Source organism: Phragmites australis, chromosome 1 (genome assembly GCF_958298935.1).
Source record: "Phragmites australis chromosome 1, lpPhrAust1.1, whole genome shotgun sequence".
Lineage (NCBI taxonomy): Eukaryota > Viridiplantae > Streptophyta > Magnoliopsida > Poales > Poaceae > Phragmites > Phragmites australis.
This window is the reverse complement of record NC_084921.1, coordinates 42,261,768-42,288,536: the sequence shown is the minus strand read 5'-3', so window position 1 is coordinate 42,288,536 and position 26,769 is coordinate 42,261,768. Positions and strand designations below refer to the sequence as shown.

The window sequence follows — 26,769 nt, the reverse complement described above, 5'->3', positions numbered from 1 at the left end:
ATTTGACGGTCTGAGCAATAGAACGCAATATTTTTGTGATATTTGGAAAAATAAATCGCCTAATCATAGGGCGAATTTTCCCTTATCGCTCCATGCTCGGACGACAGGGGTCTATTTGTGTGAATTTTATACTTGAAGGGTTACTTTTATTAAATTAATAAAGGAAAATTCAAAAAAATCCACCTACAACTTTAGGGGTTTATAAAAAACCTTTAACTTTTTTGTCAGTCAAACCCTACAACTCTTATTTGGTGTCAGATATCACCTAATATTGTTTAACCGTATGATATGGTGCTAATGTGACTTTCAAAATGACACGGTGGCTTCTACAATGACACCGACCGACAGACGTGCAGCCGCTCCATCAACGCAGGTCGTACGCGTATTTCCTGGTAAGGCATTGCCATCTGCCACCGACTTTCCATCATGTGGCTGCCGCTCCAAATTATTGCGAGCGCCTTAAGATAATCGTCTGACCAGATGCGGCGAGAGATGGGATTCATGCAAATCCCGATGATGTGCCCAAGGTGGCTAAAATCGCCGATTCTAAATTAGTAAGAATGCAAATTGTAGAATCATAACTATTAGAATCGTAAAAACATACATTCTACTAACGAGAATCATAGAATCAGTCCAATCAATCTAAATCGTAAAGTCGTAAAATCACATGACAAAATCAAGAAATTTCGACAACCATGGATATGCTCAACCTTTTTGACAAAACGGAGGGTGCGAAATAACTGAGCGAACGATGCATGCAATTCATGAATTAGAATTAGTAGTAGCATCACGCACTGATGATTGTACAGAGCCTGAAGAGTCCCTAAGCAACCAGTAAGCTTTACAGCCTTATCCTTACAGAGACTTGCAGTGCAAGGACAGCATTTGGCCCTTGGCCTGCTCCAAAAGCAGTGAGCACAACAAGACTGTTATTTAGGAGTATCAGAGAGTGCCAGGAACCAAACTTCTGTATATTCTTCATTGAAAAAAGAAGATTTACTTATCTCCTGAAAGAATGCAAAATTTATTCTGTGGGGGAACAAGAATTGCCTCAAGGAGGGGGGAAAATCATGTAAAAGAGATAATTACATGTAAAGAATGACCAAAAAATGTTAATGGATCTTGTGCTGAATCTGTTCACAAATCTCTTCGACTTTTCCAGCTAGCTTGGCTCAACTCGTCACTACAATCCCGGCTGCCAAATTCCCTCAGCTGGAACAATCTAATCTCTTCGGATTGTGGTTCTAAGAATACTTCACTGCGACCAGGTTGAAGGCCATTGTTCAAGTTAGAGTCTGCTAAACTATCTAGTGCTCTAACCACCTGAGAGATGCAGAGACTGTGTCACATTCTGGTCCTTCGGTGCCAGTCATTCAGAAATGGAAAAAAAATGCTGAAAGGAGTCTTACCTGCCCCATCCGCGGTCTCATTGGTGCAGAATGTCGAATGCATGCAGCTGCAGCTCCTATCATATGAAACATCTCGTTTTCATCGAACTTGTTTTCCATCCTTGGGTCAGGAAGGTCCCCAAATTCCCTATGTTCGATTGCTTGGATCAGAAGGGGTCGAGCCTGAAAATTATCCAGCATGCACAAAGTTGAGTTAGGACCATAACAGTGGTAAGCATATCCTTAGTCCAAATGCTAAGGTCTCACAATGGAAATACTTGAATAGAAAATTGCATGGGGTCAAAAATAGCCCCCACGGCCTCTGTTGAAACCAGTTTTGCTTGATTACATGCTTCATTCATATACTTGTTCATAAGTTCATAACAGACAAAACAACTTTCCAAAACTTCAAACAACTACAGATTAGCATCACCAGCATTTTTTATTATGTACACAATCATGAAGCTAACATGAAACCCTTAACACCAGACAATAGCCAGAAGGAATTATTTAGATCAATTAGGTATCATTTGTGCAATTGTCAGTTTGTTTAATGACCTCAACAGGTATATGATAATTAGCGTCCTTCCCCTGGTCCTGCTTCAAGCTGCTTGAGTCATTGCCAAGTTACCATCTAGCTTCTTTCATGATGAACCACATAATGAAGACTGCATTAAATAGGTCTCTAGCAGTCTACCCACTTTTTGTGTGCCACTATGGAAGAATAATCAGGTTGCCTACTTCTACAAAAGCTACAATCTCTGGAACTTTTAGCAAATTGGCTCTCCAGATCACCTTCTTGGTCGACATGTTACGGAAATGGGACCAACGAAAGGATTAAACAGCGAACTGAGCAGTAGCTCAGTTGGTTTGTGCCTCCAGTAGAGGGGACGGCCACCCGGACTCGAACCCGGGGCGCATCGGTTTGTGGGTATCTCCCTGAGAAACTAGTTTCAGCAAGTTTCCTGGCTAGCCAGGGTTCGATACTCCCCTACCTTAAATTTAAAAAATGCCCAGAGGGAGTCTCTCCTCGTGGTCGAGAAAAAAAAAAGAAAGGATTAAACATATTATGTACAGCCACAGCAAGAAGCAGTGCCCACATCATGAAAGAAATCCAAGGGTCGTCCAGCTTTTAATCGAAAAGAATACTAGTGAAAGCATCAGCAGAGGTTTACAGGATGCATGATACCAGACCTTAAAATTTTGAGACATTTCACCTCAACATAATGTGTCTTAATCAACAGACACTGGAACAGGAAATCAACAGCTGAATGTCGAAGCAGTCTAGACATATCCATTGGAGTTTGACAACATGATCGTGTTATTTATTAGTGGATTTCAACATCACAACTAGATATTGTCGTTTGTAAGACGACCTCAATCAAATATATATATATATATATATATATATATATATATATATATATATATATATATATATAGGGTAAAAATCTGAAAATATGTATAGGGTAAAAATCTGAAAATATGTGCACAGTTGGACCTAACATCAGTGACGTACAATACGTTCATATATTATAAAAAACAACTCACCCATTCGACCAGACTCTCATCTCCTAACGGCTGAGAAGCATCAACAGGTTTTCTTCCCGTAATAAGCTCCAGAAGAACTACTCCAAAAGAATATACATCAGATTTTGCTGTCAACTTGCCGGACAATGCATACTCTGGAGCCAAATACCTGCAAAGGATATATCATATTAGTCCTATAAACTACACTAGAAATAAATCGAAGATTAACCAATAAACTCTGAAAGATTGCAAGATAGTGACGATTTGTTTCATTACTTACCCAAACGTCCCCATGACACGTGTGGTGACATGTGTATTGGAATCAGCCGCTAACCTTGCAAGTCCAAAATCAGAAACCTGGATAGTTTCCATAGTAGATAACAAATTTAGGCAATAAATATGATCAGAAAATCACATCAAGATGCTGGAGTTTGACTTCAGAGTCATGCACTAAGTAACAACATACCTGAGCTTCGTAGTTGTTATCCAATAAAATATTGGATGATTTAATATCTCTATGTATAATCCGTGGATGACCTGATTAATATAAACAAAGAAATACAAAGAAATACTAAGAAAACATCTACTTTTGGGAATTATTAAATGAATAGTTTAGTCACAAAAATTACAATCTTCATGCAGGTAAGCGATTCCACGAGCTGCTCCAGCTGCAATCTTAACCCTCGTTCGCCAATCAAGAGCTGCTTCACTTACTGCAGTTGTAAGAGGTCAAGTTGAATGATCAGATAAGCAATGTGTAATTAGATTGAGCCAATGAAGCTGACATCAAGGAAAAGTTAGAATCAGCCATAGAACCGAAAGAAGAAAAAAACCCTCACCATGGAGGTGGTAGTAAAGTGTGTTGTTGGGAACAAAATCATAAACAAGCATCCTCTGGACATCCAAGATGCAGTAGCCTACGAGCGAAACCAAATGTCTATGATGTACTCTGCTGATAGTATCAACTTCGGCCTTGAACTCACGCTCGCCTTGCCCATTCCCGATCTTGAGTTTCTTGACAGCCACAGGGCGACCGTCTGGTAAAATGCCCTTGTACACACACCCGAATCCACCTTCTCCTAAAAGGTTTTCCTCTGCAAAGTCATTTGTGATTGCTGCTAAATTCTCTGGCGTGAACAGCATCCTGGAGTACCCAATCCCAGAGTCAGCCGGCGAGTACGGAAACCCATGGCTCCCAGTACTGGACCTCATGAAAGGATACCCCGGTGATCTTAAGTAGAACCCGTCTGGCCAACACAAACAATTAACATCGGCTTGATGTCTAAAATTTGGAAATGCATAATTCATTCCAGTGTTTGTGCTCTTACCTGATGCTAGTGAGGATCCAGCGGACGATGGAATGTAGTTGGGCGGTGGCGGAGGAGCTGGTTGATGTGTGGGCAGTGTTGCTGGAGGCTCTATCCGACGGCGCTTCTTCTTGACGAACCAAATGGTGGCGCCGACAAAGCTGAGCATTGCAAGACCAGCGAGTGCTACAATGGTAGTGGCCGCCTCCCTCGATATCTCGATGTTCTTGCCGCTCCCACTAGCTGCGCGGGTCGAGTTTTTCGAGTAGGACTTCCCGGGGGTGTGCGGCATCACATTATGCGGCTTGACGTGATAGTGCGGAGGGGGTGGAGAGGCGATTCTTGGCGGGGGAGGCGAATAAGCAGCAACCCGCGCGGGAGCTGGAGCTGGAGCTTGTGCAGCTGGAGCAGGCGACAGCGACGATGAGTGGGATGGAGCCGGCGCTGGTGGCGAAACGGTGGGAGGCGGCGGCGGGGGAAGGGACGGCGGTGGCGGTGATGGGTATACGCGGGGCTGGACTCGCGGCTGGTCGGTAGCCAGCGGGGGCGGCGGGGCGCGCACCTCGACTTGAGGCGGCGACGGGGGTGGGGACGGCGGCAGCGACGGAGGAGCGTCAGGCGGGGGAGGCGACAATGCCGGCGGCGGCGCCGACGGCGGCAATGATTCCGGTGGAGGGGACGCGGGAGGTGGGCTACTTACCGGCGGAGGCGACGTCGCCGGAGGCCAAGAATGGTATGACGCGGTGACCGGCGGAGCCGAGGCGGACGACGAGTACGGGCAACCCGGCGGCCGCGGAGCGGGCTGCGCCTGAGGCTGCCCGTAGTCCCCCTGCGGCGCGACGTACGCGGACACCGCCGCCTGCTGCGGGCGCAGGAAGGGATCCACGTACCCGTAGCCCATCGCCACCACCGCCCGCAAGAACCTCCACAGCAGCAAGTCGTGCCCGTGCAGCCAGGGGATCTGCAGCTCCACGCCGACTGCCAGATCTCCAGCCCGCCGTACCCCGTCGGCAGCTCAGCGGACCGCGGTGACGGAGCAGAGCCCACCGCCCCCGGAGACTCGCGTCAGCGACAAGGGCGCCTCAAGATCCAGGCCTCCCCATGCCGCCAATGGGTACACCACCAAACCAAGCAACCAGCAGCTGCGAAGCTCCCAGCGCGCCAAGGCAGCCAAGATCCGAACCCCCCCGCGGCGGCAGCGCTCCCCCGCCCAATGCAATGCAGCAGCTGGCTATCTCCCTCAGCTTCACCTCACCACGCCGAGCTCGTCTCTTGCCTGACCTGCCTTGGTGCCCGCGGCTGGACAGTAGAGGAAGAGGAGTATAATTTTCTCTCTCTCCTTTTTCCCGAAAAAGAGAAGTTTTCTTTTTCTTGTTTGCTGTGTGCGAGAGGTTGGTGCGAGGGCTATGGGGAATAGCTGGACTGAGAAGAGTAATCAGTACAGCACTGCAGCATTGGGAGTTGGGGGAGACGAGGAGCAGAAAATCTTTAAAAACCGGTGGTATTTTTCGTGCATGTTGTCGCTAGTGGTTCCGCACCCACCACTTCTGCTCGGCTCGGCTCGGCGCCCCTCCGGCCCGCAGTGCGGGGTGGTGAAAACCGTGCGACGGTGGGAGGACGCGCGAGGCCGCACGGCGCGAGCCAAGTAACCCCTCACCCCGTCAGGCCGTCACTCGTCTCGGAACGGGAAATTCTACGACGTTCTGCGATGCGCCTTTGAAAAAAACAGATAGATCAAAAATAATATAGAATAGATATATAAGTGGATGAACGGTTAAAACAGATGATACGTGCATACTACGTTGTGCATACTACGTTGTGGAGTTATATTTTCTATCTCGATGTCCGTACCGTGACAATCACCAATGCACTGATATGGACTAGATGGTTTTAGCATAAATAGTCTAGAACATATTGTAGTTTGTTTGTGTACCAAAGAATTTATCTCGTAGCGTTCTTAAGGGCTAACAGGAACAGTGGTAGGAGTAGTAGTTTACGATATACCATGGTGAGGATAATGCTGGCTAGCTAGTGGGGTTCGTTTTAAAAAGGATGCTCTTTTATATATCTATTTTTTTTTATGTGACACCTGTGAGCCGTTGGATACTCACAGTCGTCTTTAACTTTACCGTTCATGCTCGCTACTAACGCTGGTTCTCTCCCCTGCCTTTGCCCTCCTTCGGCTATATCTACAGTCGTCGTCCCTCCCTTGCTAACCTCTCATCTCCGCTCACTCTTGCCTATCAGCCATCCTCTGTCATCCCGCCCCCGCCCCTGCGCCCACGCCCCCAGCCTGCTTCTCTGACCTCCTCTAAGTCCATCAGTCATGGGAAGAACCCAAATCCCAAAGCCTCTAACCCTGACTCTGTTGACGATCGTCGAAATCTGTCACCTGAACACACTTCCTCAGTTTTAAGCATCTGAATTTTAGAAAGTGTGGTTTAAATATGGGTCCAACCTCGCACAATTTACTAGGTGTGTGTAGGATCTAGGATACCGATTAGAGGGGGGTAAATAGGTGATTTTAAAAACTAATTGCTAAGAGATAAAAAAGCTTGTAGAATTAAACTAAAGATCACTAGAACAATATGAAAGCAACTAAAAACTAAGTCAAAATTTGCAAACCTAAGGTGACAAGCAAAAATTTATACTCTAGAAAGATAAATTACATAAAGTAAATTTGTTCAAAGTAAATTGCTCAAAGTAAGACAAAAAAAAAATTATCCCGCGGTATCGATGATTTGCCGATCACCCCTAATCCATGTTAAGATGAGTTCAAACTTCTAACCGCTTCTCTATCAAGTATCCAATTCTCATAAGAGAAAATGACTCACACCGAGCAGCTTGATCTTAAACCAGAATAAAACAAGAACTACTCAATACCTTGATTCCACTAGCGTAACACTTCGCCGCTCCGTCAAGGCGTGCTCAAGCCCCTCACAATCACCGTCGTGGCTCCTTCACAATCTTCCTTGAAGGGCTCAACAGCGCAACAACTTTCAAGCCGTCTAGGAGGCGGCAACCTCCAAGAATAATAAGCCAATAGCGCTTGCTTAAAGGATTGCTAGTGTCTTAATGCTTAAACTTTTCAAAGTTATGCACTAGATGCTCTCACACTTTCAAGAATGCAATCACTAAGCCAAGAGAGTGAGAGAAGAAAGGCAAGTGCTCAAATGGGTTGTAATAGAATGCTTGCTTGCTTCCTTGAACCAATCAAGCCTCTATTTATAGCCCACACTCCAAAATATGACCGTTGCTGTTGATATGACAGCAATGCGACTCTAGCAATCTGACCGCAGATCATACGACGATCGGACCGCTGCTTTTACAATGGCTACAGAAAGTGTCATGATGACCCTGACACACGCTGGCAGTCAGATCGCGATCACTCACGATAAAACCGTGAGCAGGGAACAGAGTGCCAAAACTCTCTGTTCAACGGGCAGTCAGACCAGTCAAGCCTGCGGTCAGATCGGGGGACCCAAAACTCTCTGTATGATTTTCGGTTAGACTGGCACACCCTTCAGTCAGACCGGGACTTGGTTCTACTCAACATTTGAGGAGATTTTATATAGCGGTCAGACCGGCCTCTCTGGCGGTCAGACCGCGACTGGGTTCAGCTCAGCATATATGAGGCTTTATATAGCAGTCAGATCGGCCTCTTCGGCGGTCAGACCGCTAGTACACAGGAACACCTCAAAGATGAGTTTTTATGGGTTCTCTCAAACTAAATTTTCACTCTATATGAAATACAAATTTAAGCAATTGTGGCACTATAGATACCTCAAGTAGACGTACATTAACCCCTCTTTACAGTACGATATTTATCCTATCAATCCGGTCAATTTCTCTTCTCTAATCTCCGTTGACTGGTAAAAGAAAATGCCATATAATTATACATTTGTCTTGAGCTAGCCATTCTTCATATTTTTCACTCATGTAACTTTTAGCTCCGTAATATCTTTGTGACTAACATTTTCATAACTTATTCAAATATGTTAGTCCACAAAAGACATATTATCATTAATTACTAAAACATAAATTAGGGACATAAATACTTTAGTATGTTTTCCCTTGAGGTAAGGTCGGGGATCTTTGGATTTTGGGTACTCAACTTCTATGACCGGGGTTGGATTTCGTGGTGTTTTTGTTGTGGACCTTGCTAGCAAACCCAATGAGGCTTCAATTGATAGTGCAAGTGTTTTCTGTATGAACTCTCCTAGGCCTACTATTGCAATCACATTGGTGTGAGTTTGCATGCAAAAAATATGAGCATATGTAATTTTTCTCCATAAAGATACACTTCACAGTAATATTTTGATCAACACGATCGGTTCAGAGTTGATCTTAGTCCTTTTTTTTAAGCCAAACTTACGTTTGTCGCTTACAATGCGATCACAGTACACGGTGAAGAAAAACAAAAAGGCACCAAACCCATTAGGCTAATTTCTATACTAGGGGCAGATGTGTTGGATCATTCATAAACGTATTGTTGTTTTTCTACCGGGTTGACGTTCACTATTCTATGGTGTGTTTTTCTAGAAGGTGACTATGGTCTTGTGGATCACAGTGTATTTGCCCTTTTTGGTTGGCCGGTGTGATGTACAGATGGTATTCCTGACTTTATGCGGAGTGAAGTTTCAGCGACAATAATTTCACTTCACTATGAGCCATTAGATCGTAAATAAATTTAGTGATATAGTAAATCAGTGTAGTATTTTTATAAACAGTAGCTCATGCAGTGATAACTAAATATTGTTATAACGTTTCTTATAAAATATTGTTTGTCTCTCACTTTAGCCTTTGTGAAGTCACAGGATCTAGATCCGTGACGTACGTGCCTTCCTATTGCCCATGCAGCACGCTTTGGGGATGAAATGGACGCTCTAATAATCAAAGTCTAAACCTACCGATTCCGAGCCACAAATCATCCACTCCCTTTCTCCCTTTGCCACCGTACCGTCCACCAATATGACAGCACCAATGGATCAGAGATCAGACCATGTCATTCGTCTCCTGGCACGACAAGTTAGACCGGCCAATACATTCTGATTTTGAAATCAGCATTCGTATCTAAGCGCCAAGAGAAGGTTCAGAAGATAGCAGTGCTAATACTATTTTAAACTGGAGCAAGTCATCCGGCAGCGACCACCGAGTAATATTCGTTTCAATAGGTCCTCCATCGGTACAGAGTTCATGTAAGTTCAAAATTTCTTTCTTTTTTTTAAGGGGCTGGAAGCCCATTAAAATATATTAAAGGAAGCACCATGCTTACATCCCCGATTTTCACGTAGCACCCTGGGGAAACAAGGAATTACAACAAAGTCCAACAGACAAGGTTCCCCAGTTACAACATATTCAGAGAAGACCCTAGACATCATCAAATTCATGCTTGAGCTACACTGGGTCTTCACGACAACTCCGGTGACCTTCGCTGTTAGGAAACGCAGAAGCCGAAGCCGAGTCCCAACCATCCAATCGACGAGAAGCCACAAACGTTGGATCTGCCGCAAGAGCCATCGCCTTAGCGAACCGAGGCGAATTTGGAACCGAAGAACGCGTATCGGCGTCTTCTCGTCGGCGAAGATGGGGGAAGAAAACTCCACCGTCATCAGCGCTGCCGGCGACGAGGAAAACAAACCCACTAAAAGGGATAAGCAAGGCTTCCCTCCTTTCGCAAAAAGAGGAAGCAAACTAACCTCCAAGTTGTGAACCCAGTGACAAGAAGACGTCGGCGCAGCCGTCGACTCCTGCACCAAGTCCGTCTTGGAGGGCCAAAACCTTCCGGTGAACAACACACCGTCATCATCGGGAACCTAACCCTAGAACCTAGCAAGCTAAACTAGCGGATCTAGCTAAAACAACCTAGTAAACTACTATCCCGCCACCGACGGCCGGGCCACCCTCGTCATCCAACGCCGGCGAGGCCGTCGGAAGCGAGGGGGCCGGCAAATCGGCGGAGGGAAGCAAATCGCCTTGGAGTCGCCGCTCTTTCCTGTAGCAGAGGCGAAACGGTTGGATCAGAGTCTCCTGTCCGTAATCAAGTTCAAAATTTCTCTTCGCAGGTAAATCCGGGCATGAGCCATGCCTCTTCTTCAATGAGCGACATAAAACAGTACTCTAGCACGGCAGCATCATTTGTTATACTCTCTTCTGGTAATTGCTACAGGACCATTGCTACCGTAATCGAAATTGCTTACGCGGTCTTTCTCTCAGTGACGGAGTACAGGATAGCGGAGCTGTGAGGGTACGCTCCACTTATCAACCTGTTTACACGTACTGAGTGTGTTTTTGTGTTTTTTTCAGCGCGTGCTCGTGGTAACAACACCTGTCTCAAGGTGTGTGACACACGCCAGACTAGTATGTGGTGTGTGTATGTATTTTCCTGGTAATCGAAAAATATAGAACTCGATCCCCGCCGAATGAAGATACCAATCTCACCTTCGTAGGTTACATCATAAATCGTGTGAAAAGACTTTTAGAAGAAAGTACAATTCGTGTGGAAGGAACACAAATTTTTCTAGTACGCCCTTTTGAAGTGAGTCATTAGTTTTCTTAAAAAAAAAGCATGCCATTAGTACATTCTGACCACAGGGCCCAACTTCGTCAAGAGAGCACAGTTTTCAATACTTCTTCGTACATAATATCCCCCCACATTCATCCACGCCGCCCAAACTTTTCCTGACCTCGTTTCTGTATCGACACAAGCTTTACGTGGTTCCTTGGCATAATATAGATCGGGCTGATTGAATAGCTGCTCGCATTTTGTTATTTAATTCAGCAGCATACGTACAATCATGCATGCATTCATGCAACCTACAGGTACAAAGCACCCGAGCTGAAAAGAATGGTTCTTCAAAAGGGAATTAACAAAATGCGAGTCGAGCAAAGGAGAAAAGAAAGGGAATGGGGGCGCGCATGGCCGGCGTCTGTGCTAGGGTGCGTGGCCGTGGCGTAGGCAGGGCCCGGATGCGAGTGCGATAAAAAAATGCACCGCTCGGTCGGTGGAGCAGCGATGATCGACCCGGTCGACGGCTACAGCTATTGAGGTTATATATTTTAAAATTTTGTTTTTATAATATTATTATAGTATCTTTTATTTTTTATCTTCATCACCTCTTCTTCTTTTTTCAAACACACAATCATCCTCTATGAATATTATGAGATAGTAAGAGAGGATAACAAATTTGCTACGACTATATCACTATTGAGGTTCGGCCTTATCTCTGTAGTGGTGGAAATCTGGAGGCCGATACTGGCAGCAGAAGCGGCATATCCGACAGCTACAGTGATACGGCATGCAGAAACGGGCTCTGCTGGAACTAGCCTGAGTCACCTCGCCATTTTGCAGAGCAAAGGAAGAGTGATGTATCAAACTTGACACTGCACCTTTCAAAAAAAAACTTGACATTGCACTAAAATGCCTAGTTCTATGGTGATATATCGAACTTTGAACAGGTCGGCTTCCATGCTATGTCAGCTGCTGTCTATACGCCTTGTCCCCATCCGATCTGCCGAGTGACGAAAACAGAAAATCTTGACGCAAGCACGGGCCACAGACAGCCGAGACCGAGAGTGCTTGCCAGGACGGGGACGGTCTCAACCGCACCAAAAACCGCGTCCGCCCGGAACAAAGTGCCGAGGAAATCGCTCGTCTCCGACCCATTTTGGGGCGTGGCCCGCCTGCTAGCTATCTGACAACCGCCGGACGCCGGCTTGTTGCTGGAGCTGGAGGCAAATCCGCCAACGCGTGCGGATAAAAACGAGGTCAACCCCCATCGATCCATTTTGTTCCTGAGGTCACGGGTCAGGACGTCAGGTAGCTGCCTGCCTGCCCATGGAAGTCTTTGCCCCGCTCCACGTTCTCCCCACGCGTACGGCGTACCAAGGAATATCTTTCTCGGCCATCAGTTCCACTGGCTTGCGTAAAGCTGGAAACCATGGGCTTTCTGATAAACTACTAGCCTTTAGCCTGGCTGCCTGGGAACGGTGCCCAGCACGATCTTGGAACAATGGACAAGTGCAGTAATAGCGGGCTTAGTGTCAAAAGATCAGTGGATGACAATACGTCCATAATTAATTAGAGTATTTTTTAATTAAGAATTGAATATGAATCAAGACATATGACTTAGACAGGTTCGAATATTCAATTAGAATAATACGTTACATCCTGTTTGGATGGTGATATATATGTATTCTCATGAGCGAAGGCTTCACAACCCCATCAAACTCTTCAGGAAGTGGAGGAGGAGGGCTGTCACGACTGTTACTTCAAACAAGGGAGTCACGTTTATCGTACTGTCCTGAAGATATGCACTCATTATAGTGTCGATTGTCCTCACGACATTCCTCACAACAGTTATCTATCACTCTTCGTAGATCATGCCAATCGTGAGGGATGTGGTTTATCATATGTTTTCTAGTTTTCGCGCCTATAAATATGGCAGTTATAGCCTGGCCCACAGGACAACGCTTGACCCTGACCGCCCAAGCTTCCCATCTATGATTCCTCGACTCAGGGATATTCGCGTCTGTGGCTCCTTAAACCTGCGCCTTGCTGACTTGGGTGCCTAGAATTGCTAGGGTTGTTTATTCAAGCAGCCTTGATATGAGCTGTAATGAGTAAAATCTTCACTTAATTGAGCATCGGGGCTAAAGGATTCGCCAGATCCAACTCAGGGAAGGATCTTATAATCAGATAAGCGCCCTAGATATTAGCCTCTGGAGTACTAAAGACATCACAGCTGAGGCTTGGCTGCGACTGAATCAATGAAGCCTCATGACAGTTGTCCTAAGAGTATTCGCTTCTTCATCTCAAGACCGGTACTGGTGGAGGGGTACCCACTTGAAGTTGTCATTGAAGACCAAAGAGCACCTAACTTCCCGCGATCCATTGATGATCAGAAGTATTAGGAGCTAACTGGGCACCAGCCACAGACATTCCTGGCAGTATATTTACGGCGATGCAAGTACCGTGGGTGGCGACTGCCGTTGCTGGGTCCACAGGAATCCCGGTGCCATTGTTCTCTGTGGCGTTTTGATCTACCTCCATTGGGTCATCAGGTGGGGTTTCGACTCCTCGAGCCATGAACACGAATCGATCCGTTCGACTGCTCTGGCTGTCGATCGAGTTGTCGTTGCCACTCTCTTGATCCTCGTCCTCACTGTTGGTGTCTATACACTGGAGAATGTTAGGCTTTTTGGATCCCGATCGAGATGCCCCACCTTACGGTATGCGTCTAATGGGATGGACTCGAGAATACCAGTGTGGATCAATCCACCTTGATTGTCCTAACGGAAAACCATAGCTCCAAAGAGGATCTCAAATCCGGCAGGAGGCGATGAGTATATGGCTTTCACCGGCTCGAAGTGGTCATAGAAACCGTCGTCAGAGAAACTAGCGCGGATGTAAACTCGAGACATGATCAATCCTGAAAAGCAGAAAAAAGCCCCTACTTGGCGCACCAACTGTCGAAGAATAGTTCCTAACAATACGTCTGTAATTGACTAAGGTACCTTCGAGATTAGGATTGAACACGAATCAAAACACACGATTTAGACATGTTCGACCTCTCAGTTGGAGTAATACTCTACGTCCTATATAGGTGGTGATGCGTATGTATTCTCTCAAGTACAAGCAATGTGTCTAGACCTATTACAGAGAACAGATTGGATCTAATCTAAACTAAGGATTATGTCGCCGAGTATCTCCTATGGTCGTGGTGCTTACGTCGAGTTGCAGAGCCTCTTTCTCCAACCCTCTCTTCAGGGGGTCTAGGTTCCCACTTTATATAGGGCTGATATACCGCCTCCTATCCAACTGTAGTTGATAGGGAGTCCATCTTATATACCATAACAAAGCGGATGAATTCGATTTGAATACTAGTCGTTCTCGAGTTGGACAACCAATCGAGACCTTTTTAGTATACGTTTTCTAGATTTCTGGGTATATCATGTATCGCAGATTCAGTTTCATAATATTTGAAGTTATTATACATATGTATGATATACCATGTCTATATACATTATACTCTTTATGTATATATACCCCGTAGTTAGATATTCGATACTATAGTACTGCTACTCCACTAGCATATTTTTTTTTGCTTCACTTTTTATAAAAAATGAAATTTATAAATGTTTGCTCCAGGTTCATCTTTAGAGAAAAAAGATTGGGAAAGTATAATTCATGTCGAATTAACAACCCTATCCAGTATCTCTGTTTCTTCCTTACCAAGGCTAAAACCCCTAAGTATGACTCCTTTAGTAAAATAAACAACTTTCCCCATTTTTATAGTGCTCTAAACCCAACTTATTTTTCAATGATCGACATCCAATTATTTATTGGTTAGGATGATTGAATTTGATCCAAGGACTAGGATGGTGATTGAAACATAAGATGGTTAGTTTCAATAAATTGAAAACATATCTCATGCACGCTCTATTTTTCAATGTATGAACCGTTGTTTTCCTGCTACTAGTTTCTAACCGCCGAGTACCGAGGAATAACTAAGGACTTGTGCTGAAGGAGCACATCACCTGTAAATAAAATCGTTGAAAACATTTACATGTATAATAAGCATTAGGATTTAAATCTTGATGGATAGAGTCATATCTTACGTCTTCACCATCGTAATAAGAGATGGTTTCCGTGTATGGTTGTCAATTAATAATACAAGTTCAATTCCGGCCATCAACGTGAAAAAATAATAAATGAGGGATGCATCGGCTGGTTTACACTGGAAAAATTTGTGACCATGCAGTCAATGGATTAGCAGATCCCCTTCTGCACGAGCACATTTCACTCCATCACTCCATTTTCTCTGAGCTCTGACTGACGCAATATTTAATCATTCACGCCTGAGACCAATGATCAACTGATCACATGACAAAGTATGAATGCGCGCGCAAGTCAACAGCTCGGCACTGCGCTCCAGCTAAAGACATGGCCAGGCACTGACGCGGCAGCAGGGGGAGGAGGTAGAGTGCGTGAGTGCTAGCTAGTGCTGGCCGCCGTCCCCGTGTTCCTGCTTCGGCCGCCCATGAACGAGGGCCTCGTCGCGGTTGTGCTGCCATGATTAGAGTAAAACCTCTAAATTTTAGAAATTATCACATAACGTAAGAAGAATATTAGTAAATTTTATTAATTTTTTAAAATTTATTTGAGCCCTAACAATTAATAGAAGTTATAAAAGTAGTTTTTTTTTGAAAAATTTTAGTTTAAATTCTACATAGGATTTTTAGGTGAATTCAATTAAAATGGGTTGCATATGAATTATGAAACATGTACAGAAAGTTTTAGAATTTTTGGAGCAATAGAATATCACTATTTTGGATAGAGAAGGTAGGTTGGGAAATTAAACTTCGGAGTACTGTTTACCGACATTATTGTTTATATACTGTAGCTTACCGGCCGTTCAGAGGCTTTACACCTACTCACCCCATTAAAAGACGGTAAGAGTCTGTGGGACTACTTATCGCCCTCTCAGGGGGCAGGCAGTTAGGCTCTTAACACCCCAAGAGAGGGTGATAGGTGTCTAGTTTTGTAATTTTTTTCACGAGGAATCTATTTATTTAAATTTTTAATAAAAAAATATAAAAATAAAAAAGCTCGCACGCGGGTCGACACGGCACAACCCGTTACAGTAGTTAGGCCTATCGGGCCGTGTCGTGCCGAGATGGGTCCGTACCGAGCCGGCCCGAGTGACTCATTTAGTCATCTCTGGATTAGAGCATCTCTGATAATTTCTCTAAAATTTATCTCTTATATTTTTATATAGTTTTTTTAAAAAATCTCTCATATATCTTTTCGTTCTCTAACAGATTCCCTAAATCGTAACCCCTCGGTCCCACTTATCATCGACTGTCTTCCAATTGCTTGGACAGAGGGAGCTCACTGTGTGGCCACCGATGCCCGGGTGTCACCCATGCTGGCCAATCCGTTGTGCCACGCCAAGCTCTAGTGGAGGCCGGGCTTCCTTATCCCTCTCCTCTCTCCCATCTCTCTGTAGTCACTCTTTTCTCTCTAGTTGAACTCCATCAAGCACAGCACATGTATGTAGAGAGCAGCGTCGCCGTCAAACGTTTTTGACACGTAGCCGAGCCGATTCTATCGATGCTGCAGAAGATCCTCTCTCCCTGCCAAGCCATGAGGAGCTAAGGAAGAGGTCTAAGCGACACTCCAGCTACCGAATCCCATCGAAACCCCATCGATTTCGCACTGGATTCAACCTCCCATTGCTTTCTTCTCCAACTCTAGCAAGTTGCTCCGCCCTCTCACATAGCCAATGTCTTTTGTGGTAACCCAGAGCAGACGTAGCAGCGCCACATCAACGAGTTGGCCCACTCCGCATCCGGCTCCGCCGTTCGCCCAACCAGAGGGCCATGACGCCGACCGCCTGCTCCTGGGCCGCGCCGCACACAGGAGGGGGTGCGCGGGAGATGAGAGAGCGGGAGAGGGGCTCGCGATAGGGAGAGGGGCAAATATGGGATGGGTTCGGTCCCTTGTATCCGGGTGATGTGGAGCTGAGTTTAAGTGACTTCTAAAGATGGAGAATGAGATAGGGTATCTGCTAGAGAAATATTTTTATTCTAAATCTATTATATTTAACTATAGAATTTTAAATAGAGATATTGTTAAAGATGCTCTTTAGATCATCTTTTTTTTCACACGACTCCCAAGTCATGAAATCAGCTTAAACTAGTGATCAAATGTACAACTCGTGGGATTCTTTTTTACATGCAACCTGCGCTGCCCACCCTGGAGGCACTTGCGGCGAAGTCGTCCTCGCATCGACTCCACGTTGCATGTTTGATGATGCATGCGCGCTGACCTGCTGATCGAGCATGTTTGAAATAGCGGCATAGCTAGCTAGATGACCAGATCCGGCGGCCAACCCGTTCTTGTACGTACTCCATGGTTGCAGCTTGACTGCAACCAGGTCAAGTCAATGGCCGCCAGCCACTGGCAAAGCACGGGAATCGGGGAATGGGCCGGCGGGAGGCTGGACGTGGCCACATGGGGCTTTTTCCGCGTGATCCAGACTAAAATTTGCACACCAGGCAGGCCCAAACTGAAGCCTTCAACTCAATATTCTGGCCCAATAAATGACCTGCACGTTTTGTATCGTTATGTACATGTCGATATATTTTTGAAACGGCGGCCCATACGGGAAGCCGTATATACGAGGAAGCAACACAACAACGCGAGTAAATGGATACCTGCGTGTTTTCTCCGAAGAACGAGACCTTGAGAACTGTAGGATTGAGCCTAGACAAGTCCCAAAATAGACAATAACACAAGTTTTAAATTCAAACAAATAGAAGCATGGTGCGGAAAATGGAGATACCATATAAAAGGCAATTTATTTTCCAAGCAGCATCTAGCTACTTTCTCCGTTTTCTCTCGTGGTTTAAACTGTTTTCTCCTGCGGGTTTAATTGCATAAGGCGAGATGCACACATTACTGCATGGATATTGATGTGATTTATTTCTTTTTCATGGTCCTATAAAACGTTTCTCAAGCACCATTGCAATAAAAACATTGCGTGCTCGTAGTGCAAATAGCTGTACTCATCAAATCCTCAGGCCTGCTTCCATTCGGTATGTTGGTGCTGTTTCTTTAGAGAGAGACTTCAAATTAATGTAAAGCATATATGCATGTATCAACTTGTTTGGAGCTGCAAGCCTGCAACTGCCTATGGTTGTATTTATTTCTCTTTCCACTACATGCCTTCTGCACCTCTGCCGCAAATCGAGTTCCCACTTGGCAATTACTCCAAGGTCTTAGATTCATACCATTATAAATATTATGATTTTAAAATATATTATTAAGAATCTGGTATTTGGAAATATGCTATTACAAATCTTCTGAAATTATGTACATGCCATTTCCACTACAAATCATACACATTTCAAATGACATGGATTTAATTTCATAAGATCTGTAATGTCATGAATTCATAATTTTTAAATTATAATATTTATAATGACATAAATCTAAATTACTCTAACAAATAAAGGAAGTAAGTCTTGAAAACCATAGAAAACACTGAATGGTGTAGATGTGCGGATATATAATAGTACCACCTTTTATTTATGATGAGGAAGAACACTGTTGCCCCTAGCGGGACCCGCATGTCAGAGGGGTCGGTGCAAAAATTAGCAGGAGACATCGCATTTCCCCCCTTCGCCTGAAGCAAGATAATCTGGCATCACGCCCTCACATCTGCAATAGCATACTAGCATTTGAATCGGGGAAAAAATACCGTACGCCCTCCCAGTCTCCCACCCACCCACACACACACCCAAAACCCTCCCCACGTCCCTCCGACCGCCGGCACGGAAGCGTCCCCCGTCCACCCGGAGATCATCATCGATTGGGTACAGGTGATGCGAGACTCCCCGACGGCGGAGTTGGAGGCCGTCCGCTCCTCGTCGTCGCCCGTCACGCCGCATCCCCCGACGACGGCGCGCGCCGACACCGACGACGGTTCCGCCGGCGGTGATGACGGGGGCGCGGCAGAGTTCGCGAAACTCGCCGATAAAGATCTGCGGGATAAGATCAACCTCTGGAGCGGGAAGGCGCAGGGTCTACTCCGGACGATGCCGGACGCTGGCGAGAAGATGCGGAGAAGCGTGGACCGGATGAAGAAGGAGCTTGAACGCCGGAGAGTCGCTAGGCAGAGGAAGGTGAGCAAAATGTGGGCTTTGCGCAATCGTTTCACGCCCCTAACCAAGGTCCTGGGAGCTTTGAGCGCCAGTGCTTTCTTTTTGGTTGATTGATGTGAGGCTTACGGACCGTTGCGTCGGCAATTTTGTGGCATGAAGCAGGTGTTGTGATTTATCAAGGTTTTCACTATTTCGGGTTTTTAGAGTGAGGTTTTGGGTAAATATTGGTCTTTTAATTTGCTTTAAGATGTTGAAATTACATCTGAATAATGAGTAAAAATGACACGTTCGTTTGGAAGTGTAGTATTATGTCAATACGTTATTGGAAATCCTGATCATATGGCTGAAATGCTTGCGAATTTCTATTGTACTCTATCATCTCCATATATGGTTATGGGCGGATGCTAGAGAAGTTAATTAATTTGTTGGAAATAATAAAATAAAATACTGGCGACCGAACGGAAATTATTATCATCTGGTCATATTTTATCTCCTTTTGTAACTGGAAGTTTTATTTTTGTTTTTTAATGAATTTTCACTACTGGGTAAATCTTAAATTATGTGGCATGTAATATTAGGTAGTGACTAGAGTGCTTAATTGTCCTTTTCTTTTTCTTAAATGATTTACAAAATTTTCACTCAAGAGATTTCATGTTAAGGACATCTATTTATACTGGAGGGATCTGATGAACATGAGGATTGATGCAAGTCTCTAATAAAATCTTGGAAGACTTGAAAAGTGCCACTATCAGTAGCCGTATTCTCTAGATTAATTGCAGATTTGCACCCTTCTTTTTATCTGGTCGAGGGAAGTGTATAAATTTTTGGCTTATGTGATTATGTCATTGAGAGAGTGAAACCTCCAAGCAATATGTTATGGATTAGCAATAAAAAATTAAGTGGATACACAAGCAACTTTTTATAAACATCTTCTTTCCCATGATGTTTGTTTTGTATCTTTAAATATGTTCCAAACCATAATTTTTTATGTCATGCTATTGTCTTTATGATCAGGATGGGTAACGTGAGTAACGAAATGAAATACTCTTTCAAATTAATTTATTTCTATCTTCTTGGCTGGCATGAAGTATATTCCTATTATCAGCATATTTCATTTTCACCCATGCCGCAACTTTATGTTTTCTTTTAATTATTGTAGGATGACACACTTCAGAGACAGGCAATGCAGGCTATGTCTACAAGTGATAGTGGGGATGATTGCTTTGCCTTCAGTAAGATTTATGCATTTATTTATTGGTCATGGTCCGTTTTTTATGCCTTGTTGGTCATGGTCCTTATGGATAGCTGCTTGTCATTAGTAAGGTCAGATAGACATACCGTTCTGTCTTGGTAAATTTTGAGCCTTGGTTTATGGGCTAGCCTACTCCAACTTGCATGGGATTAAAATGTGTTGTTGTTGCTGTTACTGTTGCTGTTTATGGTCTCAAATGCTTAGTGTTGTTAGGATGACGATGGCAGCATAATTTCTATGTGACTTTGCTTTCGTATTGATTATAATTAGCTGCAACTTGGTAAAATTTGACATCTGAAAGGAAATTGGATGCATTAATTCAGACACATGTTCTGTTTTTATGCTATACAATAGCCATGCAGAAATGTAACATAAGTTCTGTCCTATTTGGATACACATTGTTCTGGTGTGACTAGTTGGCACCTGCCTACTGGGATAACTAACTGAACACTGGGTGAAGATGCATGCCAGGCCAAGTGAGCCACCTCTCAGATATGCCCAAGCCTCAAACATATAGGTGACTTCACCCTAAATGATAGGAAAATAGAAGTGGGTAATGGTCATCTCATTATATCCTACCGGAACACATTGTAGAGCTCATGGAAAAATGATGCTGCATGGTATATGAGATGTATATCTTCCTACACTTCATTTGAGGGAATGGAATAGCTGCTTTTAACTACAAATAGTCTGTGTAAAAGGTCAACAATCTACCAGCTGCCTGCTGGATCACTGCGAATTCATAAACTGCTAGATCTCCTTGGTCATGACAGATCATGAGTTTGATAGAATCATACATATTCCCTGATGGAACAAGCTGCAAGTTACATTGAATCTTTTCTTTGTTGCATAATTCAGCTGATCTGTAAGGATTACGATTTATTTGTTAGGTCTTCTTCTGGTGTTGTTAAATGAACACATTCTAGTGTTGGCTACTCCAATATCCTCCTTTTTGTTGCCTCCTCCTGTCTGAAGGAAGTTTGTTTTTGTGCAATCAGTCACCAATGTACTGTTGGCCTTTCTTTTGCAGATCCCGCTGATGAGATCTCGGACAGTATGGCTGGCAAATACCTTAAGAATTCAAGCTGTACTTCATCTACAAAGACCTATATCCAGGTGCGCTGTAACTCCGTGAGTTTTTTATGAAATGTTTTTCAGATATATTTTTTATGAAGATTTACCTTTCACAGGTGTACTGACTACCTTTCCCGATTATATGTAGGTTAAGGGAGCACAATTCTCTAAAGAATCAAGTCCTTTAAGCCAAGGAAAACATGCTTACCTAAAGAAAGATGGTCGAATAGCAAAAACTTCAGCTACTCGTCGACTGAAAACTCATGCATGTCATCCAAAGAGTACTGATCGTGAACATATAAATTTGAACCACGACAATATTGACAGTAGAAAGAAATTACATTTAAGGAACTGTACCAGAAATCGACAGAAAAATAACACTATTGATTCAAAGGGCATCTACAGCAAATTACCTCTAGAAGATGCCACTTTTGGTAGTGGCAGGAGGTATGCACACCCTTTTATTAATCCACTTGATTGTCTTTCACCTTTTTGTAGTTCTATATAAAGAGCTATTTTCTGTCTTCTGTTTCTTCTGTATCTATCCGTTTGTGTCATTTTGCCAACTGCATATGTTTCATTCTGTACTTGATGTACAACATTTACTCCTTTGCTGTGTCCTTATGGATCTCTCCTTTACATGATTCTTTCTGTTTTATTGTGATTGTACATGTTTCCATTTGTTTGTTGCTCTTTATTTTCTCTTGTGATTCTGTTGGCTTCACAATTTTATTTTCCATCTAGTAGTTGAATTGCTGAAATTGAACCACTGTATTCTGAACTAAGTATCTTCTCTCATATTCAACAAACATTTCAAACTCTCAATAGATATAATTTTTTTATGTTTCCTTCTCTATCTTTTATGCCTTTTGATTTTGTAGACAATGAGACCTTTTATTTGGTTCTGCAAAGGCTCTTATTCTCACCGGTGACTTCGATATTACAGTTGCGCATGCTAAGTACATTTATTGTCAATGCTATATTTCTTCTGTAGTCCATAACTTGTCACAGTTAGCTGTTAGCCTGGTAAATTACTGGCAAATAGTTTGGCAGTGGTGTTATAACCTGCATATACTGTTACAGTGCCCCTTGGCCAGCCCTTCGGATTAACCTGATGGAGTTTGTAACCCTATGGCAATTAGACTGTCATACCTTTATAATTTATATGTATAATGAATTACCATCTTGATAGATCTTGCAAGTAGTATTTGTCATAAAACCAATTTGTGTTCCTCTGACAGGAAAAAAGGATTTTGAATTGCAGGTGGGACCTTTCTAAAAATAAGGCCTCATCACCCTTTAAGTTAAAAAAGGTGACTGTGCCGATTATTATACATTATTTGTGTTTTACATACAGTGTTCCTTAATGTTTTCCTATTAACTCCTGGTGAATCAGTTATATGAACAAGATTTGCAACAGGCCTCATAGGGTTAGGATTTATGGTCTAACCCTGTAAGTACAAATGCAATTTTTCTGTTATTTTATCCATCTGTAGTATTTTATTCAACAAGAAATGCAATGAGCTAAAATCCTGGAATTATTCGATACTAAGAAAGGAAAACACAAGAGAAAGAAAAACATACATATACACATATACGACATATTCAATGCACTGACTCATGTACTATTGTCCATTGATTAATAATTGATACTTCAACGATTTTCTCACCAATTTTGTTGATCCTGTTTGTGAATGTTACATGAAAAAATTGCTATATGTGCAACAAGCTGTATTGTCCATTTCAGGACGTGGTTCTCTTGGATGACGATGATGATCCAGAGCCTGCTAGATCAGTTGATGTTGAGATATCTAATAAATGGTAACCCAGTAGTGATAATATCTCTGCATGCTAACATTTCGTTGCTATCAGTTATAATGCAAGATGAATAGATGATGAGCAATCGTAGATAGTGTTCCATTAATGATATTGCACTTATGTAGGGACGAGTCAAAGATCTACTATCCTTCAAGGTTCGAATCATGCATTGTTATTGACGTCTATGCTCATAGATTGCCCCCTTCCAGACTAATATATACTTTTGTCAGCAGAACTGACCCAGAAGCTGTTGAGCTGACCCACTCTGACATGAAATGTCTTGAACCCGAAGAATATTTAAAATCACCTGTTATAAATTTTTGCCTTCAGTAAGTAATCTTTTCCATTTTCTGTACCCCTCTCTTTATCTTCCTCTTTCTTCTTCATGAATGATTGAACTGCATTCATTTTGAAAGTGTTGGTGCTCCTAAAGTTTCTTATGATCTGTTAAATTTAAGACTTTAGATGGTACTTTATTGGGGCTAAATGCCATTTAAAAGCAAAGTATATTTGTTCCTGCATTCACTTTGTCACTGAGCTTCCATAGGGAATATTTGGTAGCCACAAACTGCTTGATGAGCGCTGAAGTTGAAAGACTCAGTTGCTGTGTAAAGGTGTTCGTGACTTTTCAACGCATCTCACATTTACCAGGGCTGTTCCTTCCATGGTCTATGAAAATTTAGTAATCTCTGCCGTGTAGGTTTCAATAAATGTTATCTGTCTATCCTGACTATTGCCATATCAGGTACCTCAAGAAATCAAGACCCCGGAGAGACTTCTACATGTTTAACACATATTTCTATAGCAAACTTGAAGAAGCACTATCCACAATGGTACGACTTTTGTGTTTCCATGTTCTATTGATCATGTCCAAACACATAAATACCACATCCGGCATGGAGTTGGCTTAATGTGGAAACTCCATTGTACCCATACCACGTGGTTAATTCCCTCATGTCATCCAATTCAGGTTGATGCACACTATCACTTCATCCTTATTGATACATGTAAGGTAAAATATGGAATGGACGAATTCAGAGTGCGCAGATTTGGGACAGTTTTTCCTAGTTGCGAACAACGTTCCTAGCATGCATTTCGGCCAAACTGTATAGATACCACAGTGGTCCTTAGTAATTTGGATGTTGAATCCACGAATTGGAAACAGTGGTTAATCCTAAGCCACTTTAATGTTGAATGTAGGAAATCTACTATTTGCCAAAATGTTGGTGCATGTATTTTTCCCTGGAAACAGTGCTCCATTTTTGCTCCAAACTGTGTGTGTGTATTCATCTGTTGTTCATTACCTTTTGCACATTGGTTTTATCTTTTCCTCACTGTCACAAACACCTTTTTTCTAGGGTGATCGTGACTCACAATTCAGCAAGTTACGAAGATGGTGGAGAAGTGTAGATATTTTTAAGAAAGCATACATAATTTTGCCAGTTAATGCAAAGTAAGTTGCTTCTCTGGAAGTCTGGATAATACTTCAGTATGAAAGGGGAAGCTTTTCATCTGCTTCTTGGCAAATAGGATTACCTTTGCATCTGTTTGACAGTTAGGAAACAATATTCTGTTATACCATGCCATCATAAATGATGGAAATAACAATATGATCTTGTAATTTAGGATGCATTGGAGCTTGATCATCGTTTGCATGCCTGCAAAAGAGATAGAGTCAGGGCCAATAATGCTTCACTTGGACTCTCTAGTAGGGCTTCATTCCAGTCAAAAGCTTTTTGACACAGTTGTGAGGTATGTGTTCACCCTTGATACCAGCTGAGAGTTTGGTTTTGAGCCCAGTTCTTCAGAATTCAGGAGTGGGGCCAGTTTCCCGTGTTAGAAACCTTGTAATTCCAATTCTCTGACTGCTAACTTGCCGTCACTCTTGCTGCAAGCCTGCAACTTTCATGAGTTTCAATATTATCACAGCTACCTTGAAGCAGAATGGCGCCATCGACAGAAGGATTCTTCTTATGATATTCCATTTTCAGGGAGGATATGGAGCCGTCTTCCGAGAAATATATACAAGGAAAAGGTTGAGGTAAGAAGCCTAAATTTGTAGTTACAATAGTTCTCCAAATGATTTTTTATGGCCCATATAGTAATTCTTCTTTATTTAGTGTGTTCTTCGATGTAGTTTTTCTAATGCTGCGTTATATTTTCACTTGCCAGGTTCCACGTCAGAAGAATGACTATGACTGTGGCCTCTTTATGCTTCATTACATTGACAGGTTTATTCAGGAGGCACCAGAGAGGTTGACAAAAGAGGGCCTTGGCATGGTACAAATCAAATTATTTTGTTATTATTATTCTTCACCAGCAACGCCGATCACTGACCACTAATGCTCTCACTGGTTCTTAGTTTGGACGCAAATGGTTCAATCACGAAGAAGCTTCAGGGATTCGGGATGGAATACGAGCACTCCTGTTCGATTTATTCCAGAGTGCTCAAGAGGACGACGGATCATCACATCCAGAATCGCATTCTGAAGGCGAAGATATGGACGTGGACACAACCATGGCTATAACGCTTTAATCTAGCGACGAATGAATGGCGCCTTCTGTTTCCAGCGACACGATGAACTTTGATTTCGGAATTTTCAGCAAGCACTGGCTCTGAACAGCTCGGAGGACAGCGTGTTGACTGTAGTTGCGATGGTATTTCATAGTTTGCTGTTTTGGAGATGAATCATCGGCAAAGAGGGCACCAAGTTGCTTATAGTTCTTGTTCTATTCACGATAAAGTTTTTGTTTGGCGGTGGAAATGTAGTGTAGAAGTTAGGCTTTGGGAGGCAAATGAAATCGTTCGCTCCCAAATACAACTTTGCATGCGCTGACTTCTAATTATATGATAATGTCTGATGCAGCATTTCAGCTGACTACATCTCCGTAGCCGGTTGTCTTGTGAAGAGCTCATTGTCTTTGCAGGCAGGACTAAATTCCACATAAATCATTAGCATCAGAAGAAACTTTTTGTTATATTTAGATAGCAACAAACCACTATAACCAAATACAAATTTTGTGTATGGACGGGTAAATATCATTCAGTGGCATAGGAGGAATTTTCTCAAACAAAAAATGTATAATGATTCGAGAGAGAACGCCAGATAACAAAGCTTGGATACTAAAGCTAAAACTTGTCCACTCACGCTACGAGATATCACTTTTCATTTTCTGCTACATAATGCTGCGAAGATAAAGAAATACAAAGACAAGATCAATTTGATATTAAGGAAGATTGAGGAGAGGCAAAAGACTATGTATGCTAATTTAATGATTGAGTCTCCTTGCTCTTCGATTGCCTCCGAAGAAGAAGTAAGCGAGTCCGAAGCTTTTGACAACCTATGGGCTTGGTATGATGAGGCCCAAGTTGCTGCAGGGGGTGCTGAAACCTTTCATGCTCAAGAAGAGGAAGAAGACTTGGGTGACACCGAAAAAAGCTCTTCGAAAGATAATGATGGCAACGGAGATGGAGATGGAGATAAGGACTATGAAGAGAACATCAAATAGATCTCTCTTTACTTCTCTTTCCTTTTTAGTGCTTGATGCTAAAGGGGAGGGGAATCCTGTGTCAGTTGTCTGTTCTGTTCTGCCCCAACCCGGAGTCTCTGGGATAACCCGGAGTCTCCGGGTTGGGCAATGTCGTATCTCATTTATCTGTTCAAACTCTTTATCGCTTCTGTTGGACATATAAGTCTATTGTAATATATGTGATGAACCACGTGGTGTG

The 26,769-nt window shown here is 43.1% G+C and overlaps 2 protein-coding genes across 2 annotated transcripts; one reads left to right on the top strand and one right to left on the bottom strand.

Annotated features, from left to right (window-relative positions):
* Window positions 1-955: 955 nt before the first annotated feature.
* LOC133920001 (proline-rich receptor-like protein kinase PERK8) lies at window positions 956-5,706 on the bottom strand. Its single transcript, XM_062364615.1, has 8 exons — window positions 4,247-5,706; window positions 3,758-4,165; window positions 3,548-3,631; window positions 3,385-3,455; window positions 3,199-3,275; window positions 2,940-3,087; window positions 1,410-1,571; window positions 956-1,323 (listed from the first exon to the last, which is right to left on the bottom strand). The coding sequence occupies exons 1-8, from the start codon at window positions 5,124-5,126 to the stop codon at window positions 1,138-1,140; spliced, it is 2,016 nt and encodes a 671-aa protein (XP_062220599.1). The 5' UTR covers window positions 5,127-5,706; the 3' UTR covers window positions 956-1,137.
* Window positions 5,707-18,515: 12,809 nt separating this feature from the next.
* LOC133919991 (ubiquitin-like-specific protease 1D) lies at window positions 18,516-25,914 on the top strand. Its single transcript, XM_062364603.1, has 14 exons — window positions 18,516-18,916; window positions 20,055-20,127; window positions 21,178-21,263; window positions 21,370-21,668; window positions 22,486-22,534; window positions 22,969-23,042; window positions 23,165-23,194; window positions 23,273-23,368; window positions 23,785-23,872; window positions 24,398-24,492; window positions 24,666-24,791; window positions 24,969-25,080; window positions 25,212-25,319; window positions 25,402-25,914. The coding sequence occupies exons 1-14, from the start codon at window positions 18,617-18,619 to the stop codon at window positions 25,573-25,575; spliced, it is 1,710 nt and encodes a 569-aa protein (XP_062220587.1). The 5' UTR covers window positions 18,516-18,616; the 3' UTR covers window positions 25,576-25,914.
* Window positions 25,915-26,769: the final 855 nt, after the last annotated feature.